This window comes from Lissotriton vulgaris, chromosome 7, assembly GCF_964263255.1.
Source record: "Lissotriton vulgaris chromosome 7, aLisVul1.2, whole genome shotgun sequence".
Lineage (NCBI taxonomy): Eukaryota > Metazoa > Chordata > Amphibia > Caudata > Salamandridae > Lissotriton > Lissotriton vulgaris.
Window position 1 is genome coordinate 1,079,668,147 of NC_141695.1, and position 27,044 is coordinate 1,079,695,190.

The 27,044-nt window shown below is 44.3% G+C and overlaps 1 protein-coding gene across 1 annotated transcript in view; it reads right to left on the reverse strand.

Moving 5' to 3' along the window:
- LOC147702949 (uncharacterized) overlaps window positions 1-27,044 on the reverse strand; it is a 4,293,369-nt gene that overhangs the window by 1,505,749 nt on the left and 2,760,576 nt on the right. The window contains exon 24 of the mRNA XM_086929459.1: window positions 9,332-9,422. Within this exon, the coding sequence (XP_086785585.1) occupies window positions 9,332-9,422 (91 nt within the window). The remainder of the gene's footprint in view (window positions 1-9,331; window positions 9,423-27,044) is intronic.

Consider the following 27,044-nt stretch of genomic DNA (forward strand, 5'->3'; position numbering starts at 1 on the left):
TGAGGGATCTGCCTGAAATTTCCCTCAAATTTGCCTTGCGGCGCTCCGCTCCTTCCCTGAAAGTTTGAGGGGGATTCGTCAAGTGGGGGCCGAGATAAAAGGGGGTCCCAAAACGTGTTTTGCCCTTGTTAATTTCCATAGGGCGGTTGGACTCACTTTTAGCCCGAACGGCTGAATGGATTTCCACCAAACTTGGCAAAATTGTAGAGACTGGTAGCCGGATATGCCTTTGCTATGTCTCAAGATATGTGCTCCAGTGTATTTTGAGTAATTTACGTTAAAAAAAATATATATATCTATCTACGCGAGTTTGCGCGTGGAAGGCTGATTGGCTCTCGGGTGTCTGTCAACATTCCAAACAGTCCGGAGCGGCCGCCATCTTGTGTCTCGGTAGGATCGAGACACAAGAGGTGGCCAAAAAAAAAGGAGGGAAATGACCAAAAGAGTGCAGAGTAGACCCCCCTGACCCCCTAGGTTTGATGTGGGGGCCATAAAAGGGCCCCACGATTTGCGTGGGGGAGCGCCCGGTACACGCACCGGGGAGCGAACCGGGGAGCGTACCATGGGGAAAAAAGAATGACAGAGTTTTTTTTAAATGTAGCATTTTTTTATAAATTGGAGGTAGTTCTAAAAAGAACTGTTTTTTTTCTTCTTTTTGTTGTTTTATATATATATATTTTTTTAACATTTTGTACTTTTTTTGGCTCTTATGAACAGTTTTATATTTTTTTGTTATTTTTATGGGGACAAACAAAAAACAGGGAATTGTAAACGGCTCAACTGGAGCAAAAAAAATCAGGAAAAAATTACGTTTTTTTTGGGCAATTGTGGTTGTCACCAGCACGGTTGATGAGTTTACTGCTTTGCTCACCATAGGTAATTGTTTTTCCACAAAATATACAACTGATTTTGTATTGTCCAAACTGGGTTTGTATGTTTGGGACCATCTCCCTTATCTCTGAACCCGATGGAGTGGGTTGCTTACTTTTGGAGGTGCTGGGTGAAGATTGGGGAGGGTTTCTGGTCATTTCTCGGACCTCTGCCGCAGCATAGTTGTTAGGGTGCCGGCGTTGCATATGGCGAATCATGGTGTTATTGCCAAAAGAGTACTTTTTGTTAGGGTTCCCCCTGGAAAGTACAGTGCCACATATTAGACAAGTAACCCTTGGCGCATTTACTTTCTTGAGGTCCTTTGGGATTGAAAAAAACTCCCAGATAATGTGCTCTTTTGGCTTATATGGGGTAGTATCCTCAGGCAGGAACCTCCTCCTCTCCTCCTCCTCCTCCTCCTCCTCCTCCTCCTCTTCTTCTTCATCTTCACCCTCTGTGGTGTTGTGGTGGTCCTCTTGGTGGTGGTGGCTGAGATGCTCCTGCTGCTGCTGCTACTGTAGCCATTTCTGAGTACAAATAGGTAGTAATAGCTCTGGAAACAGGTCTTCCTCACTCAAAGTACAAAGTGTGAATGAGGAAAAAAGGTTGCGGCTTTCATCATTAGGAAAACAAAACTGTCCTGAACCAATGAAAAGTGTTATTTTCAGGTCACATGACCAGGGCTTTCATCATTTGGAAACCAAAACTGTCCTAAACCAATAAAAAGTGTTATTTTTAGGTCACATGACCCAACGCGCTTATACTACGTGCCCAGGGGCGCGTAGCGTAAGCGCGTCGGATGCTTACGTAGCGCGATCGTATGCGCTCGAGTGCTTCCGGCTACGCGATACGTCACGATGATGTTTTCGTTCGCGACAATAGCGCTAACGGGACGCTCACCGGTACGCGCACGGGGGCGCTCCGCAAGACTGCACTTACCAGTGTACTCACCGGTACGGGCCCCGGGAGCGCTCCAGGCAAAAAGAAAAAAAAACATGAACAATATAAATAAAAAAATAGTATTACATAAATATACAATATAGGATTCATTATAAAAAATATTACATTTCATAGCTATAGAAATTTGCTATTAAAAAACCTTTGAAATTCACTAAAAAACATAGGTTTGAGGCCCTATATATAGATAGGAGTTAGCATTTAAAAAACCTATGAAATTCACTGAAGAAACCATAGGTTTCACACCAGTTATAGTTAGGATTTAGCATTTAAAAAACCTATTAAATTCACTGAAAAAAACATAGGTTTCACACTAGTTATAGTTAGCTGGAAATTTTACTGACATAAAACCATTGAAATTCCCACGTTATAGTTAGTTGGACTCACTATAACTTGCGCGCCTGCAATGCTCTGCTGATGACGTCACATATTACATCACTCATGACTCATCACTCATGTATATAGATGGTGGAATTACTGAATTGGTTGTAACTGGTATGGGTATCTCCATTTTTTTGAAAATGTTAGTTTCTATTTTTGAATATGTGTATCAAGGTTTACATTACACTGAAAGGAGGTCTGTCACTCTGCCACAAGGATGGTGTCATCAGTGATGTCATGAGTGATGTCACTGACCATGTCATGAGTGATGTAATATGGTTTTATGTCAGTAAAATTTCCAGTTAACTATAACTGGTGTGAAGCCTATGGTTATTTCAGTGAATATATATATAGATAGATAGATAGATGGATGGATGGATGGATGGATGGATGGATGGATGGATGGATGGATGGATGGATGGATAGATAGATAGATAGATAGATAGATAGATAGATAGATAGATAGATAGATAGATAGATAGATAGATAGATAGATAGATAGATAGATAGATAGATAGATAGATAGATAGATAGATAGATAGATAGATAGATAGATAGATAGATAGATAGATAGATAGATAGATAGATAGATAGATAGATAGATAGATAGATAGATATATTTTTGTAAACGCTCTGGGGTCCCTAAACGTGGGCAGGACTATTTCGTGCTTATGACTTTGATGAGAATCTGGTGTTAGAGAATTAAAGATGCAAACTCTTGATTCTATGTCCGGACCGGAGGCTTCAGATTAGGCTTTCCCTTCATTGCTGTTTATTATAACCAAAACTCACGGCAGCCCAGAAAAGCACTGAAGTCAAGAAATTTCTATATCCCAAACAAAAAGGATTAAGAACATTACAACAGTAATAATCCATCAGAAAAACTACATATCCCATCATTCCATGGGTATCAACATAATATTAGTCCTTCCATAGTGTCCATAACGCAAAGCTAGGGCGTCCATCTTGTGCCACCTTCCTTTTTCTTCGCGCGAGCCACGCCAAAAATTCAACGGTCTTGTTTTGAACCTTCCTTACCTAGCGGAAGAGACACAACAGCGTAAGCGTTGTAAAAACAAATAGAACTTCCAAAGCAAACTCCTTACATGGATAGGAATGCAGTAAAAACACAAAATGAAATCAACAATGAAGCAAAAATCTGCTTTCTTACTTCCATATGGGTGGGATCTCTGAAGGGAGGGATAATCCTCGCCTCTGTGTCCTTAATAGAATTGAAACTTACTGTTACTAAGCTAGGCAAATTTCAATTCTATGTCAGGACCGGAGGCTCCAGATTATGCTTTTTCAAAGCTTACTTACCACTAGATTCGCAATATCCACCACCGGTTTGAAATAAAACCTTTTAAAGGTGGAATCCGAGGACCAATCCGCCGCACGCATCAAGTCCTCCAAACGCGCTCCCAATGAGAAAGCTTTCGAGGCCACGGCCCCCCTAGCCGAATGAGCACCGAACATTTTAGTATCAATGCCTGCTTCCTGCAACACCCACCACACTTATCTGTCTATAGTGGAGAGGATACTGCCTTGTGCGGTTTCCGCAGGGCAATGAGAAACTGCCTTTCACCCGGAGGGTGAAGTTTAACAGTGACATCCTCATATGTTTTAAGGCACAGAAAAACGCAGATCTTGGGAACGTCTACAAACGCTGGATAGGAGATTGATCTTGTCACGGACTTTGTGCGACGACCCACAGTAAAGGTAACCCCTTCTGGGGAAAAAATTCTCGCTGAGATATCCAAGGCTCGCACATCCGAGACCCTCCGACATGATACAAGACACAGGAGCGTAGCCAACTTGGTAGACAGCTCTTTCATAGAAAGATACTTGCTGTGTTACCAAGATAGAAAAAGATTCAGAACAACGTTAACGTCCCACAGGACTGAATAGCGTGGCTCCGGGGGCAGAGAAAGTCGTACACCCCTTAGGAGTTTACAGACAAACGGGTGCTCCCTGACTGGGACACCATCCACCGGTTCGCGCGCTGCAGAGATTGCAGAACTCATTGTGTTAATGGTGTGGTATGCCAGACCGTCCGATGTTAAATCTGCTAAGAAATTCAGGATGGGAACGACGCCTGCGACCAGGGCATCATGGAATAATGGGATATATAGGTTTTTTTTTGGGCTTTTTTCTTTTTCTTTTTTTGTTGTCCTCATACATGCCACCAGAAGATATAAACTCTAGATGGGATCTCTCTGCGCCTTCCACACAAACATACTCAATTACCACCACAGGTGTCTGTGTCCGGCATACAAAGTTCACCCAGAGGTAAGGCTGTCTCCTAGTCCAACTCCAGTTCCCCTAGCTGAACAGAAATAGGTACCAGGGAGGACAGGACAACAAACCTCTGGAATAATCATTGGACCAGTATTAGTTCTTCCTCCAGGCCTCTAATGCAGACCAGATTTTATTGGTACTCGCTTCATCACAGGCCATGTCTGACTGACTGATCATAATGATGTTTTTTAAACAATCAGCGAATATAGGTGGAGCCTCCGACTTCCATACTCTACAAATTTCTCTTCTAGCAATAACTATCACATAGAACAAACATTTTGAGGCACAATTATTCATGTTATAGCCCAGTGGCAACCCAAAAAAAAACAGTCTAAGGCTGAAAGCAATCGGCCTTGAAAGGACATCCTCTAGGAAGCCACATACCGCAGCCCAGTACATAGAAATCTTTGGACAGTCCATAAACCTATGTCGATCGTCCGCAGCCGGATTTTTGCATCTGGGACAGTAATATAAATGTAAATGTAAATGTATTTGAGCTTATATAGCGCACAGCTACCCACAAAGGGTTTCCCGGCGCTTGCTTAGGGAACCCGTCCTGGTATTCCCCTGTGAGATAACCCCGGCAGGGTATCCACAAGGTGAAAGCCAGGCATCCCGCCGCGAGGGGCCGTTGTGGAGATTAAGCAAGCTATTGCCCAGAGTCGCAGAGTGTGAACCCGTGAGTTTAGAAGGCACCGGAGCGAGAGAATTATCGAGTCCGTTGAATTTTTGAGCCCAAGACCCGCCGAGGCGGGGAATTGAACCCTGGTCCAGGGCCGATCTCAGCTTCCGGGTCTGCCGCCTCTAACCCCCTGAGCCACACTTCTCCACAAATATGTATTTGTTGTCACCTTGGATAGTTTAACCGGTGTCCAATACACCCTATAAGCTGTATAAAGGTGATTTCTCCTCAAATCCGCTGGTTTAATTACTCTCTGAGACATGGTAAAAGAGTCACTCCAGATTTTCTGTATCTCCTTTCCGCTTCCAGTTAGGACATTACCCCAAAGATTCACCAGTTTAAAGTCCAAACTGTCTTTTACTTCAGTGAACGTCCTTTACCAAAAGGAGACCTCACGTTTCCAAACTCCCACTCTACAGATGGAATCAAGGGGCAAGCTATCTTCTCCAATCCCCCAGGATTGTCTTGCCCACCACGCCGAGACCTGGTAAAACTTGAATCTAGTTAAGGTCCCATTTGTTAAATTAGTAAAGGACTCCCAATTCATAAGCTGCGAGTTTAAACAAAGGTCACCCCATGTCTTAATACCAGCTACTTTAAGTGGCTGGCACAATTGATCTAAGAAGCAATCAGGAGTGCTAGGGGAATCCCAGATAGGAGCCTGCAGATTGTAATATGGTATCCCCAAGACTCTCCTGATGTATCCCCAGTTCTTAAGAGCCACCAACAAGATCTTAAGACAGACTTTATTGTAGAATTTGGGGTCCCCGAATTTAAGAAGAAAAGAATCCTGACCCTGTGGCTGATCATGCAACATTGCCTGGAAAAGACAGCCCTGTGAGGAAGAATCTAATTTATTGGCCAATATTCTAAAATTCTTAAAGTGGAAGGCATGGCAATATAAAAATAATTCGGGTAGAGCCAAACCGCCAATCTTCAACCCTCTCCTTAATTTCTTCCAGGCTATCCTGGGTGTTTTTGCGGCCCATATAAAAGAACGAATCTTCACTTGAAGGCTAGCGATATCCTTAAAATTGAATGGTAGCGGAATTGTATTTAACAGGAAGGTTATTTTAGGGAGGATCGTCATTTTCACAAGATTAACTCTCCCATAGATGTTCAGTGGCAGACTTCCCCACCTTAACAATAGATTACACACTTCCTTAGCTACCTTCTGCCAACTGATCTTAGGGATATCTATCAACTTCTGGGTTAAGTGTATTCTTAAGTACTTAATCTGTTCTCTGGCCCCCCGTATGGCAGTTGAGTTATTCCACCCCATTATATCTGTTTTCTCTCTGTTAATTTTGTAACCAGAGAGACTGTCAAATTCCTCAGCCAGTTCAAGTAACCGTGGAATTGCATCAATGTGATTTGAAGTATACAAGAGAAGGTCATCCGCATATAAAGCAGTTTTAAGTTCTAGATCTGTAATTTTAGAAGGTAAAATAATACGGTCCGTTCTAAGTGCACAAACAAAAGGCTCAATGTAAATATCAAACAATAAGGGGGACGGGGACACCCCTGCCTAGTACCTCTAGAGATATTAAACAATTCCGATAATGCCCCATTAACTAGAACCTTTGCTCGAGGGTCTATGTTTTTGTTGTTGTTGTTTTTTTTAACTTTACCCTCTTTCCCCATTTCTTCTTCTGCTTTCATCTGCTTTCATCTCCATTGTTTACCCCTACCTTCCCCCATTCTCTCCAAACTCTCTAAACTTCTCTTTCTCCCCTGTAGTCCGATGTAACACGTATCGACCTTCACTTGTTACACTTTCATCTGAGATAGGAGGTCATCAACATCTTCGGGTTGGCTACAGTTGTACATTTTGTTATTTTCAATTATGCAGGGAAGTACATTTGAACTTGCGCTCCGAGTGATCTTAGTTCAGGCATTCTGGAACCCAGCTCCCACTGCCTTTGCGCTGTTCTTCCCCCAATATCCGAACAAATTTGATATGGGTTGGCCCGGTGATGGAGAGTAGAACATGATAGGCACCCACCTAAAATTAATTCCTTAACACTATAGGTCTGAAAATTAACTAGAATTTTCCTGGGTGCTCGTCTGTCTGGGTAGAGCCTGAAGGGGTCCCTATGTACCCTTTGTATCTCGGCCTATAAATCAATATCTAGCCGATCTTTTAAGACCCCATCTCTTAATAACTTGCATACAAACCCCTTAATGTCATCCATCTCCTCCCCCTCTGGAATCTTCAGGATTCTAAGATTGTTCCTAGGGGCATGCATCTCCAGCCTTTCCATATCCATCCAAAGGGACCGGTTCTGGGTCTTTAAAACATCTATATCTTTGGAGTTCCCTTGAACAGACTCCGACAATGTGGCGACCTTAAGCTCAATTGATCCTGTACGTGTGCAGATGTCTTCCAGTTTTGACTCCAGGGCATCAAACTTGTCGTGAATACCTTTTTGATTTGTTTCAGATATTTCAAACTTAGTCATAAGGTCGCCCCTTAATGACTGCAACAAGGAACCTAAACTGTCCCTATCACTATTAGCAAAATCCGACTGCGGCAACTCCCCTCAGACTTGAGCTTGAGCTTGTATTTGAAATTGGGCATTGCAGTCTGCCGCTGATGACTCCTGTGAAAGCTGAGAGACAAGAGACATTGAAGGAGCCTGAAGGGCTTGAAGAGGTGGGAAAGGGATAGGTGTTTTAAAATGATCAGCGTTCATGTTAATGGAATGGCTTGAAGGTCCCCCGTCATTGATTAACCTTAGATCCAGGGTATTATCCTCACTTATTCCACCTGACCTGCCTTCCGAACTTATTATGCCTGCAAAGTGGGGTAAAGCGATTTTCAAGCATTATAAAAGGAGCATTATCTTGTATTTGTAATGCCCCACTTGTACCCCTATCTGAACTTGCTACCTGCTCCATGATTTTAAAATAGGATTTAAGAGATGGTGTACTCTTCTGAGATAGGTGGGCTGCCCCCGGTCCTTTTGATTTTTTTTTTATGATATCCCCAATCTTCTCAGTCTTCTTTTTGCGTGGCGTCAATGGGGTTACATCAGATCCTTCCATATGTTCTAGGACCCCCTTAGTTTTCAATTCGTGTTGGGACCTTAACTGGTACCTATTTCTCCTTACCCCCCTCTGCTGATCCAGAACCGGCGTTCTAATACCAGAGCTCCCTTTCGCCTTCCCCCCTTGACTGGACTCCCCAATCTTCTTTGAGGAACCTTGATTTATTGTTACTTTCTCTGTTGCCCCTCCACTCCTCGTTGGAATAACTGAATGGGCATATATAGGCTCCTGCTCCATGCAGTCCTGCTTCCGCACCCACCCAGCCGGAAACCACCTTACCGGGTGACAATCAGCTCCCGCACACCGCTGTGGGGTAGCAGCCCCAACCTGCAACGACCAGGCTCTGGAATTCAGCCCCCGAAAGACAGTCTTTCCCATGGCTACACAAACGCGAATCCAAAGCCTGGCCCAAAGCGCCTCGAGCCCTCCAGGTAGCGCGGACCCAACTTCCTGCTCTGCAGACTCTCTGCTCATCCGGGTCTATCGCCGAGCTTTCTCCCGGCTCCTAGGTCCTAGACCGCACAGCTCCCGTCAGAAGCCACGCCAACATCAACCGAAGAGAAAAGAAAAAGAAAGGAAAACACAACTTACAATACTGCCGTGTGGGGGAGAAAAGGCCCTATCGACATTCTCACCCGGTAATTATCAGTCGCGGGACCGTTTTGTATCGCTTTCTAGTGCTCTTTCCTTCTAGCGTTGCACCGCCTCATCGAGCTCCTGTGGCCGGCGTCAGCCTGCCGCCATGTTCCTCCCCAACCCAATATGTAGTTTTTCTGATGGATTTTTTCTGATGTAATGTTCTTAATCCCTTTTATTTGGGATATAGAAATGTATTGACTTCAGTGCTTTTCTGAGCTGCTGTGAGTTTTGGGTATAATAAACAGCGAAGAAGGAAAAGCATAATCCTCGCCTCCCTGTCCTTAATAGAATTGAAACTTACAGTTACTTAGCTAGGCAAATTTCAAATCTTGAGTATGTAAGTCTTTAAATCATTTATGGTAATAGGACTTTCCTTGGAGATTAAGACATGGGTATGAGAAGTGAACAAACTTTAGAGTAAGAAAAACGCAGAGTAAGAACTCGGCACATTACCTTTGCTATAGATCCTTTCTCATGTTTAGCATTGGGATCCAGCTGTCCGATTGAGTGCAACGGAATTCTCTTCAAATTTCTTTCGGGTGACCTGTAACAAATAAATACCATCTAAGCAATCCCATAAAATAATATCATAAACATTGTTTAAATTAAAGCAAACACCTAATATAAATCTGATCAAACCTCTCCTGTGCGGAGAAACCTTAAGTCATTTGCTACCAAATGGCACTTCACTTTCTGAAAATAAGATTCACACAAGGAATTCGGGCAGACGTATATGGTTTTACTACTGCCGATTACACTGCCAGAGTGCGGAGAAGTCTGCAATATAAAGTCTAAAGTAAGATGTGGGAGGTGGGCAGAAAAAGGAGTGGTTAGCCTTGTAAGTGTATGAATGCCCACCAACCTGCATGTTTGTGGACATTCATAAATTGAAATCTGACCCCCCTCTCCAACATATATATAGTCAGAGATTTGGTCCAGCTAAGTGACTCACCTTACCAGACGGGAAGATGAATGAATCACCCCCAGATTTGGAGGGGGTGTTGTTGAGGCAGGGCTTTTTTCCAAAGTAGTAAATATTTTTGCCATTCCCACTGTGTGGAATTGTGTGCTGCAAATAATACAGGTGCAGGGGAAACAGGTAGCCCTAAAACAATACGTATGATACCAGCAACAGTTCATCTGTAAACCTGCAACTGACACAGCTTTTCACGTGTACTATTGTACCTGTTTTATGAAAAGCAAAACAATGTAAAAATACCTTCGAGCAGAGTCGTAGAAACCAGTCCATACTTTCACACTTTTTCGTGGCCCAGTAGTAAGTAAAGTCCTACATGTTCTATTTGGGCCTCAGCAGACAGTAACCTATTGTCACCATTAAACAACACAATACATACATATACAATACAAAAAGGGGATGTTTGGTGCCCACTTCAGACAGTGGCTGGTTTGGTGAACCACCGTCAAGCATTATTTAAATAGGCTGACCATTACAATGTGGGTAAGCCCAGGGCTCTTCAAGGATGTTCATAACATTTTGCAATGTCGTTTGCATTGGTGAGAAACCTAAAAATAGTTCCACTGCTGCTTCCCCTGCCCCCTAACATTCGTCCACTGGTTCCCCTTTTGTACTGCATTCTTATAAAATAAAAACAATTATAATAAGATAAGAAAAATGCAATAGCTTCCAGTGGAGGTTTTGATTTACTGGCCTCAGGATGCATTTTAATGCTAGTTTGGGAACTACGCCTGTCATAAGACAAAGAGAATATTACACCGTGTGGCATCCATTCTCAACCCTACTGCAAGGATGCTAGCCACCTTTCCTAGACATTTATTTTATTTTATTTTATTTAATGTGTTTTTATATAGCGCAGACTTTACCCGAAGGTGTCAGAGCCCTTCACAATAGGAAAAGTAGTGATACATGAGGAACAATTACAAGTCAGCATGTTACAAAAGCAAACGTTACGTTACATAAGGCAATAGTGACAATTGTGCATGTATCAAGAGCAAACAAAATACAAGAGGTAGCAAACGATACATTACAGTAGGAAAAAAGTGACATGTGTGTATGTTACAAAAGCATACAAAGTACAAGTAGAAGTATAATACTGCACTAAATGGCAGATACTCAAAACACAAGAACAAACGTTACGTTTCATGAGGCAATGGTGGCACTTGTGCATGTATCAAGAGCAAATAAAATAAAATACAAGAGGTAGCAAACGATACAGTACACGAGGGAAAGTATCGTGTGCATGTTACAAAGGAGTACACACTACAAGTCAAAGTATAATACTGCAATAAGTGGCAGACACTCAAACCATAACACCACATTGGTAAGGCACTTCTATAGTCATGTAGAACAGAATTGACAATAATGGAAGGACTTCCTTCAGATAATAGAGAGGGCCTGAATTCAATTTGGAAGCGTCTTTGAAGGAGGGGAGCTTTAAGGTCAGTTTTGAAGACCTGGGAAGAGGTGGTGGTCCGGAGATGAGGCGGAAGTGAGTTCCAGATTCGCACTGCGTTGCCTGAAAGGATTGGGCCATCGATCTTTCCTTCTTGAAAGTGGGAGGTTCAAGCAAAAGATTTTCTGCATTACGTGATGGTCTAGAGCCTCCAGAAAGTTTCAGTTTATTCGCCAGATAGCGCGGAGAGAAGGAGTGCAAGGCTCTGTGGGTGATACAGGCAGTCTTGTAGATAGATCTTGCCTCAATGGGAAGCCACCGGAGGGTGGATAAAATGAGTGTGATATGGTTGCTTCTTTTGGCCCCATGTATGAAACGAGCTGCTGAATGGAGAACAGATTTAAGGGGGGACAGGTCGGATTTGGTGGGCCAGTAAGAAGAGAGTTGCAGTAGTCCAGTCTGGAGAGAACCAGCGTTTGGACCAGGTTTTTAAGGTCATGCTCCGGGAAGAAGCGATGAATCCCCCAAAGAAGGCGCAGTTGGTATCGAGCAGACTTTGCAATGGAATGAGAGTAGATTGAGTTTTATGTCAAGTATGACACCAAGGGATTTTGCGCTGTCGACAATGATGGGTTTATTGTTAAGTAGATTCATCTGATCCATCAATGATTAGACCGGGGAGGAGAAAGTGAGGAGGAGAGGAGGAGGAATTTAGTTTTTTAGAGGGATTCAGAATCAGTTGAGGAGTTAGCATCCAGTTTTGAATGGAGTCGAGAGTAGAGCTTAGGATGGAGAGATCGTGAGTGGAGGCCACCTGGAGGTAGATTTGAGTGTCGTCTACATAGAGATGATAGTGGATCCCGGATTTACTTAGAAGATTTCCCAATGGTTCTAAATGGAGATTGAACACTATGGGTGCAAGTATAGAGCCTTGAGGAACACCTTTACCTACCGCCAAAGGAGATGAAATACTATTCGCTATTTTGATCATTTGGGATCTATCAGAGAGGAAGGAAGCAAACCATTTAAGCACAGTGCCCTCCAAGCCCATTCCCTGTTGAAGAGTGTTAAGTAGAGTGTTGTGATTGACAGTGTCAAAAGCTGCAGAAAGGTCAAGTAAGAATAAGAAGACAAGACTCCCAGTATTCAAGTTTCTGCAGCGCTTCATCAATCACTTGCAGCAGGGCTGTTTCAGTGCTGCAGTTTTGAATGAAGCCGGACTGGAAATTGTCAAGAAGATCATTGTCCTTGATATGACGAGAGAGTTGTTTCGCTACACATCTTTCTGTGATTTTCGCAAGAAAAGGTAGGTTAGTGATGGGGCGGAAATTGTTGAGGTTGTTCGCATCAGCAGTGGGTTTTTTAAGCAGAGGGGTGACCTGCCCAGTTTTGAAGGAAACAGGAAGGGAGCCTTGAAAGAGGGAGAGGTTAACCAGAGTGGTCCAATAGGACAGAGAATGGGTATAGAAGTCAATGGCAATGGCACTAGGGATGGGGTCAAGAGAATGGTTGGAGGGCTTTGTTCCAAGGATGTATTTGAGGAGGGCATCTTCGGAGATGGGGTCAAAGATCTGCCAAATGGCTAGGTATTTGCGCTCCTACGGGGGGTAGGATGACTGACCTGATCCACAAGTGATTTCACTTTTTCATCAAAGAATAAAGCAGATTCCGCTGCTTTCTTTGTAGAATCCTCCAAGTTGGAGGTTTGGGGAGAGCTGTTTGGATACTTGATGAGATCGAATAGTTTTTTGAGTCTATTTTTGGCTGTGTCAAGGAGGGTTCTGAAGTGCGCCGCTTTTTCATTGAAGATGAGCTTGTGGTACTCGGATCTGGCTGAACAAAGCATGGCCAAATTATCGGTGGAGGGCGCTTGTCTCCATTGTTTCTTGATTCGTTAAACCAACGTGCTGAGGGAGTGGCCCTTTTCTTTTTGCTTTGGAGAGGAGCGACAATATTGATTTCGACTGAAAGGACTGTGAGGCATTGCTGGGAGGTGAGTTTGTTAACATCTAGGTTCGGGTCTAGCCTTGGAAGTGATAGCAAAGCTGATTCACAGAGGGTACAGAGGTCAATATTATTTGTGTCACGGAACCAGGAGGTAGCCCTCTTAGGTTGGCCGAGAGTTATAGTGTGACAGGTGAAGAGAGAATGAGATGAGGAGGTGGTCAGACCAGTCTACATGAATAGGGGTAGCGGTAGTTAGCATGCCTGTTTTCGCAATAACAAGGTCCAGGATTGAACCCTTTGAGTGTGTTGTTTCTGTGCAGTGCAGGATAAGATCGTTTGCAGAAAGGAAGGTGGGCAGAAAATTTGCAGATGAGTCTTGAGACGAGCCCCGGTGGAGATTGAAGTCACCCACGAAGAACTGATTGTCATTGCGAATATTGGTTGCTAATGAAGTCAGTTAGTTCTTCCATAAACGAGGGGCCGCTACAACGTGGGCGGTAAATGGCATGGAATCTGACAGGTGAGCGGTGGTGCAGTTGAAGTTCAATGGATAGGCATTCAAAAGTGCGGAAGGAGCTGTTAGGAAAAGCCTTAAGTTGAAGGGAGTTTCTAAAGATGACTGCAACACTTCCCCCAGCTTTGTCAATTCTGTCATTTCTAAAAATAGAATAGCCTGTGGGTACTAGGAGATCAAACATAGAGTGAGAGGTATTGTGGAACCAGGTCTCTGTGAGGAAGAGCATGTCAATATTGCGAAGTATGATGGTGTCGGAGATCTCAAGTTTGTGTTTTATTGCAGAACTGCAGTTGTGGAGCAGGCAGCGCAGCTCTGTCGAGACTGTTTTGGTGACAGGGGCATTTGGGCTATGCGGGGTGATAGGCATGTTGTACTTATACAAGGGTGCTTAGGAGGGCTTAGGTGGATGAGTGGTTCTGACAGAGGAGATGGTCGGAATATTGTAGATAGTAGGGTTACTTGGAGATGAGAGTGGAAGAAGGGTGGCCTTCAAGGGCTTGTGTGAGTTTGCAATGTTTGCAGACAACAGGTTATGCTTGGCTATTTTGGGGTGTGGGGGCGAGGTGCATCTTGTGGGAAGGTGACTGTTTTCCAAAAGGAATTGAGGTGTATGGAAAAGTGGAAATCTTGGAGCTTAAAAGTGAAATGGAAGCTTCAAGTTGGGAGATGGAGGTGATAAGAGAGCCTAGCTTATTTTCTAGAGAGAGTAGGGCAGAGCACAGCATGTTGGGTGGCTCAATGGAAACAGGAGGGGTGTATTTTTTTTGAGAATAAAATTGATTTAATTTACGAAAAAATCACTAAGGCATCAAATAATAGGGATACTACCAACATCTCTAGCCCTGAGTCAATTAAAAGTGGAATAAGTAGACTCACTCTGACTACCATCCCAGAGATCAGTCTTACTGAAGTAAACATTCTACTTAACCTAATTAAATCAGGCTCACCCACTGACCTACTACCTGCCAAAATGATAGCTCCCTTGGGTAGCATATTAGCACCGAGCCTTAAAACACTGATTAACCTTTCTCTTAAAGAAGGAAAGATTCCTAAAGACTGGAAAATGGCAGTAGTGAACCCAATCCGCAAAAACACTGCGTTACCATGGTCGGACCTTAACAACTTACGCCCTATATCCCTCCTACCCCACCTGAGTAAGATGACTGAGAGACATGTCAACTCTCATCTCTCTAAATTCATCGAGGCAGCGGACGGCCTAGACCCCTCTCAATCTGGGTTCAGGCCAAATCATAGCACAGAATCAGCTCTCCTCTCCGTGACCAATACCATCCGGATGGCACAGGATAGGGGAGGCTCTATGATTCTGGTGCTATTAGATTTGTCCGCTGCTTTCGACACGGTGTCTCATGACACCCTGATCAGTCGTCTGGAGGGGATAGGAGTGGATAGAGTGGCCCTATCATGGCTAAAAAGTTTCATTTCCAACCGCTCCCAAAATGTTCGCCTGGGCTCCCATTATTCCATCTCTAGGGAGCTCACTAAGGGGGTTCCACAGGGCTTGTGCCTAAGCCCCACATTATTTAATGTGTATGTGGCCCCCCTGGCGAATATTGTAAGGGAACATGGGTTCACACCAATATCCTACGCTGATGACACCCAGCTAGTATTCCCATTCCAAAATATGACCCCTGCAGTAAAAAATTCTTTCTCTGCTGGAATGAGAGCGATAGCCGGATGGATGACCTCCAATTGCCTACAATGCAATGTGGGTAAGACGGAGGTCATGCTCTTTGGAAATGCCCCACTCCTTTGGTCACCTGAGTGGTGGCCCCCGGAACTAGGTACAGCTCCATGCCCAAAGGAAAGCGTAAAAAATCTGGGTGTCAAGCTTGACCAATCTTTGGTGCTTAAAGACCACGCCATAGAGGTCACAGGAACTTGTATGAGAGTGATTGGCCTACTTAGAAGGGTTTTCCCCTATTTAGCAGATCATCACCGGAAAACACTAGTGCAGACCCTAGTAATTAGCAGATGTATGTGTGTATAACACACTTATAAAGCGCTTTCTGTCACCTGACGGGCATCCTGGCGCTGATTGGATTGGATTACTGCAATGGATTACTTATATCTGCTAATGAGGAACAGCTGGTGAGGCTACAGGTAGCCCAAAATACAGCTGCTAGGTTGATTCTCAATGCACCTGCCAGATCTTCCTCTCGTCCCTTACTAAACAAGCTACACTGGCTTCCCATTCGCCAGAGAGTACAATTCAAGATATGTTGCACCATCCATAAATGCTTGTTTGGAACTGGCCCTAGATATTTGACTGAAACCTTCAAACCTTACCAACCTGGAAGAACCCTACGATCAGAAAACCAAGCTTTTCTCCAGATTCCCAGGATCAAAAGAGAAAGACAGGGAGGCCGAGCCCTTTCATACAAGGGCCCCACTCTCTGGAATTCACTACCCCTCACTCTTAGACTAAATTTCAACCTCTCCGCATTTAGGAAATGTCTGAAGACGTATCTATTCTCTACTCAGTAGCTCTACCAATGCCATACAGATATCCTGTTCTTGCCCTACTTTCGGAAAAACAAAGCGCAGAGATATCGCCTCAGAGATTGAATTCCTGCGCTATACAAGAACCGAAAATAAAATAAATAAATAAATATTTGGTGGTGGAAGGCAGGGCGAAGTCTGGGGACGGGAGGGGAGTTGGGGTATGGGGTTCAGAGGTTGGGAAAGGTGGTGGTTGAGAGCGGGCGTTGGTGCATCAGAGGTGAAAGGAGAGTTGACATTGTTGGCGTTGCAAGAAGGATAGGAATTGAGGACATAGCTAGGGGAGGTAGGTGAGGAGTGAGGCAGTGGGGTGGAGGGAGAGTGGAGGAATGTGTGGAGACATAGGAACGAAGGAGGTTTGGGAGGAAGTGAGGGGAGGGGGTTGAAGAGGTCCTGTAAGTTAGGTGAGGTGGCTGTGAGGGAACGGGCAACTGGCGTAGTGAGGGGGGTTGTGAGATGGGGAAGTTGAAGAAAGGAAGTGGTTTTGATAGGCCCGAGGGAGGGAACGCGAAGGGTTTACTGAAGGAGAGAAGGGTGTAGCACAGTGTTGGGGGAGGGAGGGAGATGCAATGGGTTTGTGGGGAAATCGGGGGACATAGCGAGGGGAGGAGGGGAAAAGAAGAGGAGGGAATAAGGGGGACGTAAGGAAAGTTTATTAGTGGGGAAGGTTGGAAGAGAGGTGGACTAAAAAGGAGGGTGGCAGGTACGGATCAGGAGGAGGAGATGAGATTGGATGGTACAGATTGGCCTAGGAGCGGATTAGCTAGAGGTCCAGCTGAAGTGAAGAAGGAGGGGGTCATACTGTGAGGGGGGAAGAATGGGAGAGGAGGGCACAGGGGAGGGGTAGTGAAGAGGGTCGGCCTCTGCCTCCAGGGTGCAGCCTATTGGAGTGTAGGGGGTCAGGGGCGGAGAAAGGGAGTAATGGGTGGAGCTAGATGAAGAGTCAAAGGACAACCTGGTCGCAGGGGAGGGGTGTAGGGAAGGGAAGAGGTGGTCAAAAAGAGAGAGACAGGTGTCTTTGGCTTGGATCATGATTGTACCATTGTTATTGAGTGAGATAGTGAGGGAGCCATTGAAACACACAGAGGGGGACATTTTTAGCAGTTTCCCATGAGGGATAGAGGAGGAGGAGGCGACGTTAAGGGAATTGTGTAAGCTGGTGGACCAGGAGGGGATGTTGTGAGTGAAGAAAATGAAATAATTTTTGAGCCTCCCGTGACAACCATTGTAAAATTGATCGACAAAAAGGGAATCAGGGAAACATTCCATGGTGATATGGTTGAAACGTTTTGCTGCAGCTGTAGTCAGGCTAGGAGGATAAATTATTTTGTAGCAATTAATTCCAGACTTAACTCGAGTGGAGGCCATGATGGGAGAATGAGGAGGAGGGGGTGGTGGGGATAAGAGAGGGGTGTTACCAGGAAGGTGGTGGTGAGGAGAAGTATAAGGACAAAAAGGGTGCACATATTCTAGACGTCGGGTGAAGATATCTGAACTAATGTGCAGCCCGGGAAGTGAGGCAATTAGGAACAGGTTGTTACTCCAGAGCAGGAGAAGATGGGGGCACAAATTCAAGTAGTTGAGAGAGCTTTACTGCTTGGGAGTCACTATGATTCCGTTAGTATTTTGATGGGCCCTTTACCTACATAATCACATAATATCCATGGTGCCACCTGGCACTAGATCATATTTTCCAGGGAAGTGTTTACACATGACAGGGCCAACTGGACCACTGTCAGAACCATCACAGAGCAAACTTAGTAAAAGTAGAACAGATCATAAAAGTACAACAAGTAACCACTGATAAACACTGTACCTAGCATCAGCCTGTAACAGAAACCACATTATACACAGCATCACATTCGGCGCCAAACGCAATGTAATGTTCTCTCGGAGCATCGGGCAAAAAATAAGCTGAGTATCAGTCCTTTTACATTTGAATATAGGGTATTCAACATTCAAAACAGCATAGTAGTAGGCAGCCTCTCTCCCCTCTGCTGCACCCAAGACTGCCCTCAGCAAGACAGGCTTTTTACAACATTTGGAAACCTTATTCGATACAGGAATAAACACTGCAGGATTTTCTGTTGCCTTCTTGCGCAGACAAGGTCTTTCTAGAGCTGCCATGCTAACGTATGTAGCCACTAAAGGGATTTTGTTTTTACATTACACTAATTCAATGTTATGAGGAGAAAGAAAGAAAAGTAGCAGAAAGAAGGATGAGGCACAGAGAAATGAGAGCGAAAAAGAGAGATGAGGGAGAGAAAATGGAAGGTGAGAGCAAAGAGAAAAAAGAGAGATTGCAATCCTCAGCATGAGTCAGAAAGAGGTAGAGTAAGAGATAAGAAAAGAAAATGAGTAAGATCGAAAGAGAGAGAGAGAATGAAAATAGACCATAACAGAGAGAGAGAGGGTGAGACAATGTGAGTGAGGCAGTGAGTGAGAGTGTGTTAAAGTGATAACATGAGAGTGGAAGTGAGAAAGAGTGTGACAGTGAGGGGGTGGGAGAGTGACAAAGTGACAGAGAAAGTGAGAGCTTTTTTTTTTGTCCTCACGTCCGCATGGCATCTTAAAGGTCAAGGACCATATCCTGGCACCCTTATATCGTATGGACCCTTGCCTTTTCTCAGCCACACTGTAAAGAAGAAATGAAGAAAATTGCAGGTTTGTAGGATTGTAGATATATGTCTTTATTTGAGGATATGACACAGGAAACTCCAGCTCCTCCATCCACCAGCTTCACTCTGTACAGCCTCAGTCTTTCCAATGATAACATTCTATGTTACCTAGTTACATATGAACATTCTATCAGAGACATCTCTACACATCTTCCCCATACAAAAATGTAACAAAAACATTTGAATATTTGAAAAAACATAAACTAACACTTATACATATACATCCAAATAAAGTTGTCAATTGCATGGCAACAATGAAGGTGATGAACATTTAGAAATATTTCCATAACTCCAAGTGGAACCATCATTTAAGACCACCACACTTTTCTTCACTTCTTTGACTAGAAAGGGTTTAGAAAATGTACTATCGCCTTTGACAACAGCACCACCCCGTTTCGCAACCACCCAGTCACCCACTTCAATAGTAGGAACCCTGACACCTCTCGTTTGATGATATCGAGAAGCAGCAACTAATTGTTGACACTTAACCCTTCTACCAATACTCTCTCGGTCCAGCCACACACACTCCTTATCTTTTAACCACCCAAGTATTTCCTTAACCCCTGGCTCTCTACCCTTGAGTGATACAAAAGGTGAGACACCAGTCACTGAATGAGGCATCACTCTATAAGACCAAATTAATTTCCTTAACTCATCTGACCATGACAATCCATTACACAAAGAAAGCTGAATATTATCCATTATTAACCGATTAATTCTCTCCACTAAACCATTCGCCTGAGGCCTGAACACAGCAACTTTTTCATGTTTCACTCCTTTTCCACGAAGAAAATCTTGCATAGCCCTAGAAACAAGCTGAGGACCATTATCTGCCACAAGAATCTTTGGAATTCCTTCATTCATAAAGACCTTCTCCAAAAATTGTATGACTTTCTCAGATACAATACTGTCGGCTGTCTCCACAACAAACCATTTGGAGTGGTAATCCACTAAAACCATTAAAAAATTACAATTTGACCCCAACTTAGAAATGGGACCAAGGAAATCTATTGTCAACTTAGAAATGGGACCAAGGAAATCTATTGCTACCCTTTCCCAAGGGCGATCAGGAAACTTAACACAAGAGAGTGGTGGTTGACGAACAACTTTGGTTTTGTCACTAGCAGCACAAGCGTAACAATCCTTAACTGCATCTTCAACATCCTTATCTATTTTAGGCCACCAGAATGACTGACGTATGCGTCTTTTAGTCATACTCCTTCCCATATGACCTTTGTGCGCAATATTGATGATCCTGGCTCTCAAACCTTGAGGAGGTACAAGTTTATCTCTTCTCCACAACTTTCCTTCTCTTACACTCAACTCTTCCTCCACGTTCTTGTAACCCTTTGTCAGAAGGAACCCGACGAGCAGGAGTTGAAAACGACAGTTAACCCACAGAATAACGAAGGAATCACCTGGGAGTTAGAAACGCCGATCAAACATCCGGGTAACTCATGGTCCGGATCTCTGTTACAGGACATAAGCAGACGTGACCAATCAGGAGCAAGCCCGGAAGAAGAAAAGGCAGAGCAGGACGCCATCTAGGTAGTCGCGGAACCCGGAAGAGAAGCAGAGGAAGGAACAACGCGAGGACGCCGAGAAACGGGAACCAAGGAAGGACCAGAGAAAGACGCGGAGCCGGAGGACTTCACGGACGAGAGCGGAGAAGCAGACGAGATGTCCGAGTAGTGGTGCATACCATCCTCCTCCCAGGAGGGCGCAAATGCCGCCGTGACTCAGGAGAGTTACGGCTCGGACAGTGAGTGGCCTTGTACACGGGGCAGACCTGAGTAGTTTGGTGGGAAGCGGGAGGACTGACCAGGGAGTGGGGAGGTCGGAACAGGGGCAAAGCACAGTTATAAATGCCACCTAGCCTTCCCAGTAAATTAGGAGTCCTCGCATCGCCCGTCCTTATCGCAGCTTATTGTTTCCAAAATTTTATGCACAGTTATACTTTTGTGCCGTATAGAAACCAAGTACTAGTATTCAACCATCTGACTAAAAGTTTGAACAACCACTTGATGTTTTCTTACACCGGGTGTGGTGATGGGTTCTCCCCTATCTAAATGTCCAAATCCTACGCTAAGAACAAACACTTACCGTCCTCTTTGTTCTCCTTTACTTTGAGCATCCTGGGGGTTGAAGGATAACCGAAGACCAACAGCTCCAAAGAAGACGAAGTGGATTTTGGCGTAAACAATATAACCATTCAGGACAGTGTTAGTTTAAAATAAATTTCAAAATTGATAGACTATTGAAGCCTCCTAGTTTCTATTTCCGCCCATCCCTCCCACAGGTGGTGTCAGAAGTGGGATCGGAGGAAATGGAGGCTGTCATGAAGAAAATGGCGGACAATCAGGAACAGTTAGGGAAGATAATGGAAACGTTTTTGGCTGTTGCAGAAGAAGATCGCAATAAATTACATCGCACACTCACGGCCCAGAGTTCCGCCCAGGAAACTGTTATCGGTAAATTAGCAGAAACGCTCGGTCAACCCAGACCACAAACCACCTTGCCTTCTGTAGTAATGCAAAAATACGTAGGAGGAGAAGACCCGGATTTCTATTTTTCTAATTTCGAGCGCATGGCCAGAGCGGCAGCCTGGCCACAGGATAAATGGGGACAGTACTTGGGTCCGTTACTTTCTGGCGACCTACAGGCCGCTTATCAGGCAGAGAATCCATTGGGACTTAATCCTTATGACGACATAAAAAGAAGTATTCTTGAGAGAATGGGAATAGACCACGAAACTTATAGGTTCCGGTTCAGACAGATCAAAGAAGGGCCTCAGGAAACCCCAAGGGCCTTATATTATAGAGTAAGAGACCTAGCAGATAGATGGCGCAACCCCGCAAGTGCAACAAAGGAAGAAATTATGGAGAAGATATATCTTGAACAGTTTTTAACTTCCTTGCATCCCCCTATCCAGAAATGGGTCAGACAACACACCCAATTAACCTTGATAAACGCAGTCGAGATAGCAAACGCCTTCAACCGAGCACAAGAAATTCAAAAAGGAAGAGAAGATGTTTCATGGAAACACCACCCAGACAGAGGCACTGCTACTAGAGCAGTTAAACCTTTACCTCCCAAGAAGCCTGAAACCGTGACTCTTACTCCAGGTCCTTTACCTGTTGTACCACGATCGGTCATTCCCCAAGGTCCTCAGTGCTACCACTGTGGAGCATACGGTCACATTGCACGACATTGTCCTCAAAAAGAGGAACCTATGAAGATAGGGTTAACTCGCTCGTATCTCTGTCAGACCAAAGAAAATGACTCACTACCCTATCACAGACAAGTATCTGTCAATGGGGAACCACGAGATGCCCTAATAGACACAGGGTGTCTTCAAACGGTCATACAACCCCAAACTCTTCCTGGAGGAGTTACAGAAGCACAAGGCACTGTGAACATTATTTGTGTGCATGGAGATCAAAAACTATATCCCACCACTAAGGTTACTGTTCAACACAATCCTCAAATAGATCCTGTACAGATGAATGTAGGACTCATACCCAAGTTACCCGAACCTTTTATACTAGGAAGGGATTATCCATATCTGGATGATATCTTGAAAGAAAGAAAAAGCAGCGAAGATGAGTGGGGAGAAACAGCCCCCTTTTCCCTCCTGACAGATCATGAGTGGCCTGCTACAAAACAGAGAAAAAGCAAAAGTCAAAAAAAGAAGGAAAAACGTGAATGGATACATGTAGCCTTGACAAAAAAAAGTGATGACTGCCTCTGGGAACGCGACCCCCAATTCCATGTAGCTCAGAGAGAAGACCCCACATTACGTGAAGCCTGGAACAAAGCAGTAGAAGTGGAAGACCCCCAAAATGTAGGTCCACAATTTCTGAAAATAAAAGGTTTGTTATACAGGAAAGGAGGGAGAGACCAGAAACCCCAGTTATTGGTCCCACAACCCTTTAGAGAGAAAATCCTTTACTTAGCTCACAGCCATCTTTTAGGTGGACACTTTGGTGGAGAAAAAAATGAAAGTACTGTCTTATCTCAGTTCTATTGGCAAGGAATATATCATAAAGTCAGGAAATATTGTCAAGAATGTCCTATCTGCCAGAAAACAGTAGATACAACCCCCCCAGATCCTCTGCAACCTCTCCCAATAATAGATTAACCTTTTTCTAGAGTTGGGATGGACCTCATTGGTCCTCTACTACCCTCTCACAGTGGTTACAGGTATGTGTTGGTCATTGTTGACTATGCAGCCAGATTCCCCGAAGCCTTTCCGTTACGACACCCTAATACCACACAAATTGCCAGAGCTATGATTTCCTTGTTTTCAAGGGTAGGATTTCCCAAAGAGGTTATCGCCGATCAAGGGACACCATTTGTCTCCAAAATTGTGAAACAGGTATGTCAACAGCTCCAGATTAAACAAATTAGCACTGCAGCCTACCATTCACAAACGGATGGCTTGGTAGAAAGGTATAACGCCACACTCAAAACGACATTAAAAAAACTGCTAGATCTAGAATATCGGAAATGGGAGGACATGTTGCCTCTGGCTCTTTTTGCAATACGTTGTCAACCTCAGAAAAGTACAGGGTATTCCCCCTTTGAACTCTTGTATGGCAGACAACCTCGTACTTTACTCGACATGGTTCGAGAAGATTGGGAAGAAGAGGAGAATGGCGTTAAAGAGTTAACAGAATACATTTGGACCTTAAAAACTCATTTAGCCCAAGTCAGAAACATAGTTAGAACCCACATGGAGAAAGCACAGGACAGTCAGAAAAGACAATATGACACAAAAGCCTCAGAGAGAACCCTGAACATAGGTGAGATGGTACTACTCATGATGCCTAGTTCCGAACACAAGTTAATTGGACAGAGGCAAGGACCTTTCAAAGTTATAGAGAGGGTAACTCCGGTCATCTACCGCTTGGAATTAGATCCCAACAACAAAAAGAACACTCAGATTTACCATGTAAACTTACTTAAAAAATGGTTAGGTCCTGTTCCTACTTTAATTGCGAAGTCAGAGAACACCATTCCCTTGTTCCATCAGAGCGTAGATAGTGACCTATCCCCAGAACTACGACAGAACCTTTGTGACAAACTCTCTTCCCTAAAAGAAGTGTTTTCCCTAACTCCCGGGAAAACTTCTTTAGTACAACATGAAATACACACAATACCTGGGAAAAAAGTCTGGTTACGCCCTTATCGCTTACCGGAAGCAAGACGAGATGCCATAGAGCAAGAGGTCCAACAAATGCTCAAAATGGGGATCATTGAACCATCCCATAGTGACTGGAACTCCCCCATAGTGATAGTTCCAAAACCCGAAGGATCAATTCGCTTTTGCATTGACTTCCGCGAGGTTAATAAAATATCCTGCTTTGATGCATACCCTCTCCCCAGAGTTGATGAGATGGTAGAAAAGTTGGGTAGAGCACAATATATCAGCACATTAGACCTGTGTAAGGGTTACTGGCAGGTCCCTATTAGAGAACAGGATAGGGAGAAAACGGCCTTCTCCACTCCTGGTGGTTTGTATCACTTCTTGGTTTTGCCTTTCGAATTACATGGAGCTCCAGCTACCTTCCAGAGACTAATGAATCAAGTCCTCAGTCCCTGTAGCAGTTTTGCTGCTGCCTACCTAGATGATATCATCATATACAGCAATTCCTGGGAGGAACATATGGATCATCTCCAGCAAGTGATACAAGCTCTCAGAGAAGGGGGATTGACTATCAACCCAGCAAAAAGTCATTTGGCTGGAAGGTCTGTTAAGTATCTAGGATACCTATTAGGTGAGGGGTACATTAGACCACAGGAAGAAAAGGTGGCTGCCATAGCCCAGTTACCTTTTCCACGCACAAAGAAAGATCTAAGAGCCTTTCTTGGTATTCTAGGGTACTACCGGAGGTTCATTCCGTCTTTTTTCCCAGACAGCATCTCCCCTCACAGATCTACTTAGAAAAGACAGGAGAACTGAAAGAGAATTGCAAAACCCCTCAAGGGAAATGCAAGAAGCATTTCAGAAGTTGAAACAGGCATTGACGACAAAGCCAGTACTGCTCAGTCCTGACTATACTAAGCCTTTTGTGTTACAGACGGATGCATCTGAATATGGTATAGGAGCAGTTTTGTCTCAACAAGACCCATTAGTTCAGGAAAGACCAGTCATGTACATAAGTAGGAAGCTTTATCCCCGAGAAAGGAATTATGCTGTAATTGAGAAAGAAGCCCTAGCAATCAAGTGGGCTATTGAGTCCCTAAAATATTACCTAGAGGGCCGAGAATTCTCCCTTTTTACGGATAATGCACCCCTAGAATGGCTTGCCCGCAATAAAGGACATAATGATCGAATTCTCATGTGGTTCCTTGCATTTCAACCTTACAGGTTCAACACCTTTCATCGGAAGGGTCAAGCCCAAACCAATGCTGACTTCTTGTCTAGATATCCGATAGAATCCCTTCTTGTAAACAAGAAACTAAGGGAAAGGGGATGTCGGAAGGAACCCAACGATCAGGAGTTGAAAACGACAGTTAACCCACAGTATAACGAAGGAATGACCTGGGAGAGAGAAACACCGATCAAACATCCGGGTAACTCATGGTCCGGATCTCTGTTACAGGACGTAAGTAGACGTGACCAATCAGGAGCAAGCGCGGAAGAAGAAAAGGCAGAGCAGGACGCCATCGAGGTCGTCGCGGAACCCGGAAAAGAAGCAGAGGAAGGAACAACGCGAGGACGCCGAGGAACGGGAACCGAGGAACGGGAACCGAGGAAGGACCAGAGAAAGACGCGGAGCCGGAGGACTTCACGGACGAGAGCGGAGAAGCAGACGAGTGGTCCGAGGAGTGGTGGATACCATCCTCCCCCCAGGAGGGCGCAACTGCCGCCGTGACTCAGGAGAGTTACGGGTCGGACGGTGAGTGGCCTTGTACACGGGGGCAGACCTGACTAGTTTGGCGGGAAGCGGGAGGACTGACCAGGGAGTGGGGAGGTCGGAACAGGGGCAAAGCACTGTTATAAATGCCACCTAGCCATCCCAGTAAATTAGGAGTCTTCGCATCGCCCGTCCTTATCGCTGCATATTGTTTCCAATGTTTATGCACAGTTAGACTTTCGTGCCGTATAGAAACCAAGTACTAGTATTCAACCATCTGACTAAAAGTTTGAACAACCACTTGATGTTTTCTTACACCGGGTGTGGTGACGGGTTCTCCCCTATATAAATGTCCAAATCCTACGCTAAGAACGAACACTTAACGTCCTCTTTGTTCTCCTTTACTTTGAGCATCCTGGGGGTTGAAGGATAACCGAAGACCAACAGCTCCAAAGAAGACGATGTGGATTTTGGCGTAACCAATATAACCATCCTGGACAGTGTTACTTTAAAATAAATTTCAAAATTGATAGACTATTGAAGCCTCCTAGTTTCTATTTCCGCCCATCCCTCCCACACCCTTGAAAGACAAATCATGACTAGAATCACCCTTCCAACCATTAGACACTAGCAGAATGATTTCTTTTAATACAACATCTTCTGACATTGCAGCTTCCCCTTCTTCCTTATCAAAGGATTGTTCTTCAGTATAACATATCAAATCCTCAACAACTTCCTCCTCCTCACTTATTTTAATAGGCATCCTCGATAAGCAATCAGCCACAACGTTTTTTAAACCCTTCAAATACTCGATTTCAAAATTATAATCCAAAACAGAAAGAATCCACCTTGAAATTCTCGGGGTTACACTTCCTTCTAATCCTTTTCCACCTTTAAATAAGTGCACGAGAGGCTTATGATCAGTTTGAAGTTTAAAAGGAATACCCCAAACAAAATACTTGAAGTGTTTAATTCCCCAACAGCATGCTAAAGCCTCTTTTTCTATCATAGAGTAGGAAGTTTCAGCATTTTGTAACCTTCTGGATGCAAATCCTATCAGCCTCTCTTCACCATCTTTTACCTGTGACAAGACCGCACCGATACCCACAGCACTAGCATCAGTTGTGACATACGTTTTTGCTTTAACATCAAAATGTCCTAAACAAGGAGCAGACAAAATCCCTTCCTTAACTTGTCCCGAACGCTGCTTCACAAACTTCACTCCAAACAAACTCTACCCCCGTTTTCATTAGTAGCCGCAAAGGTTCA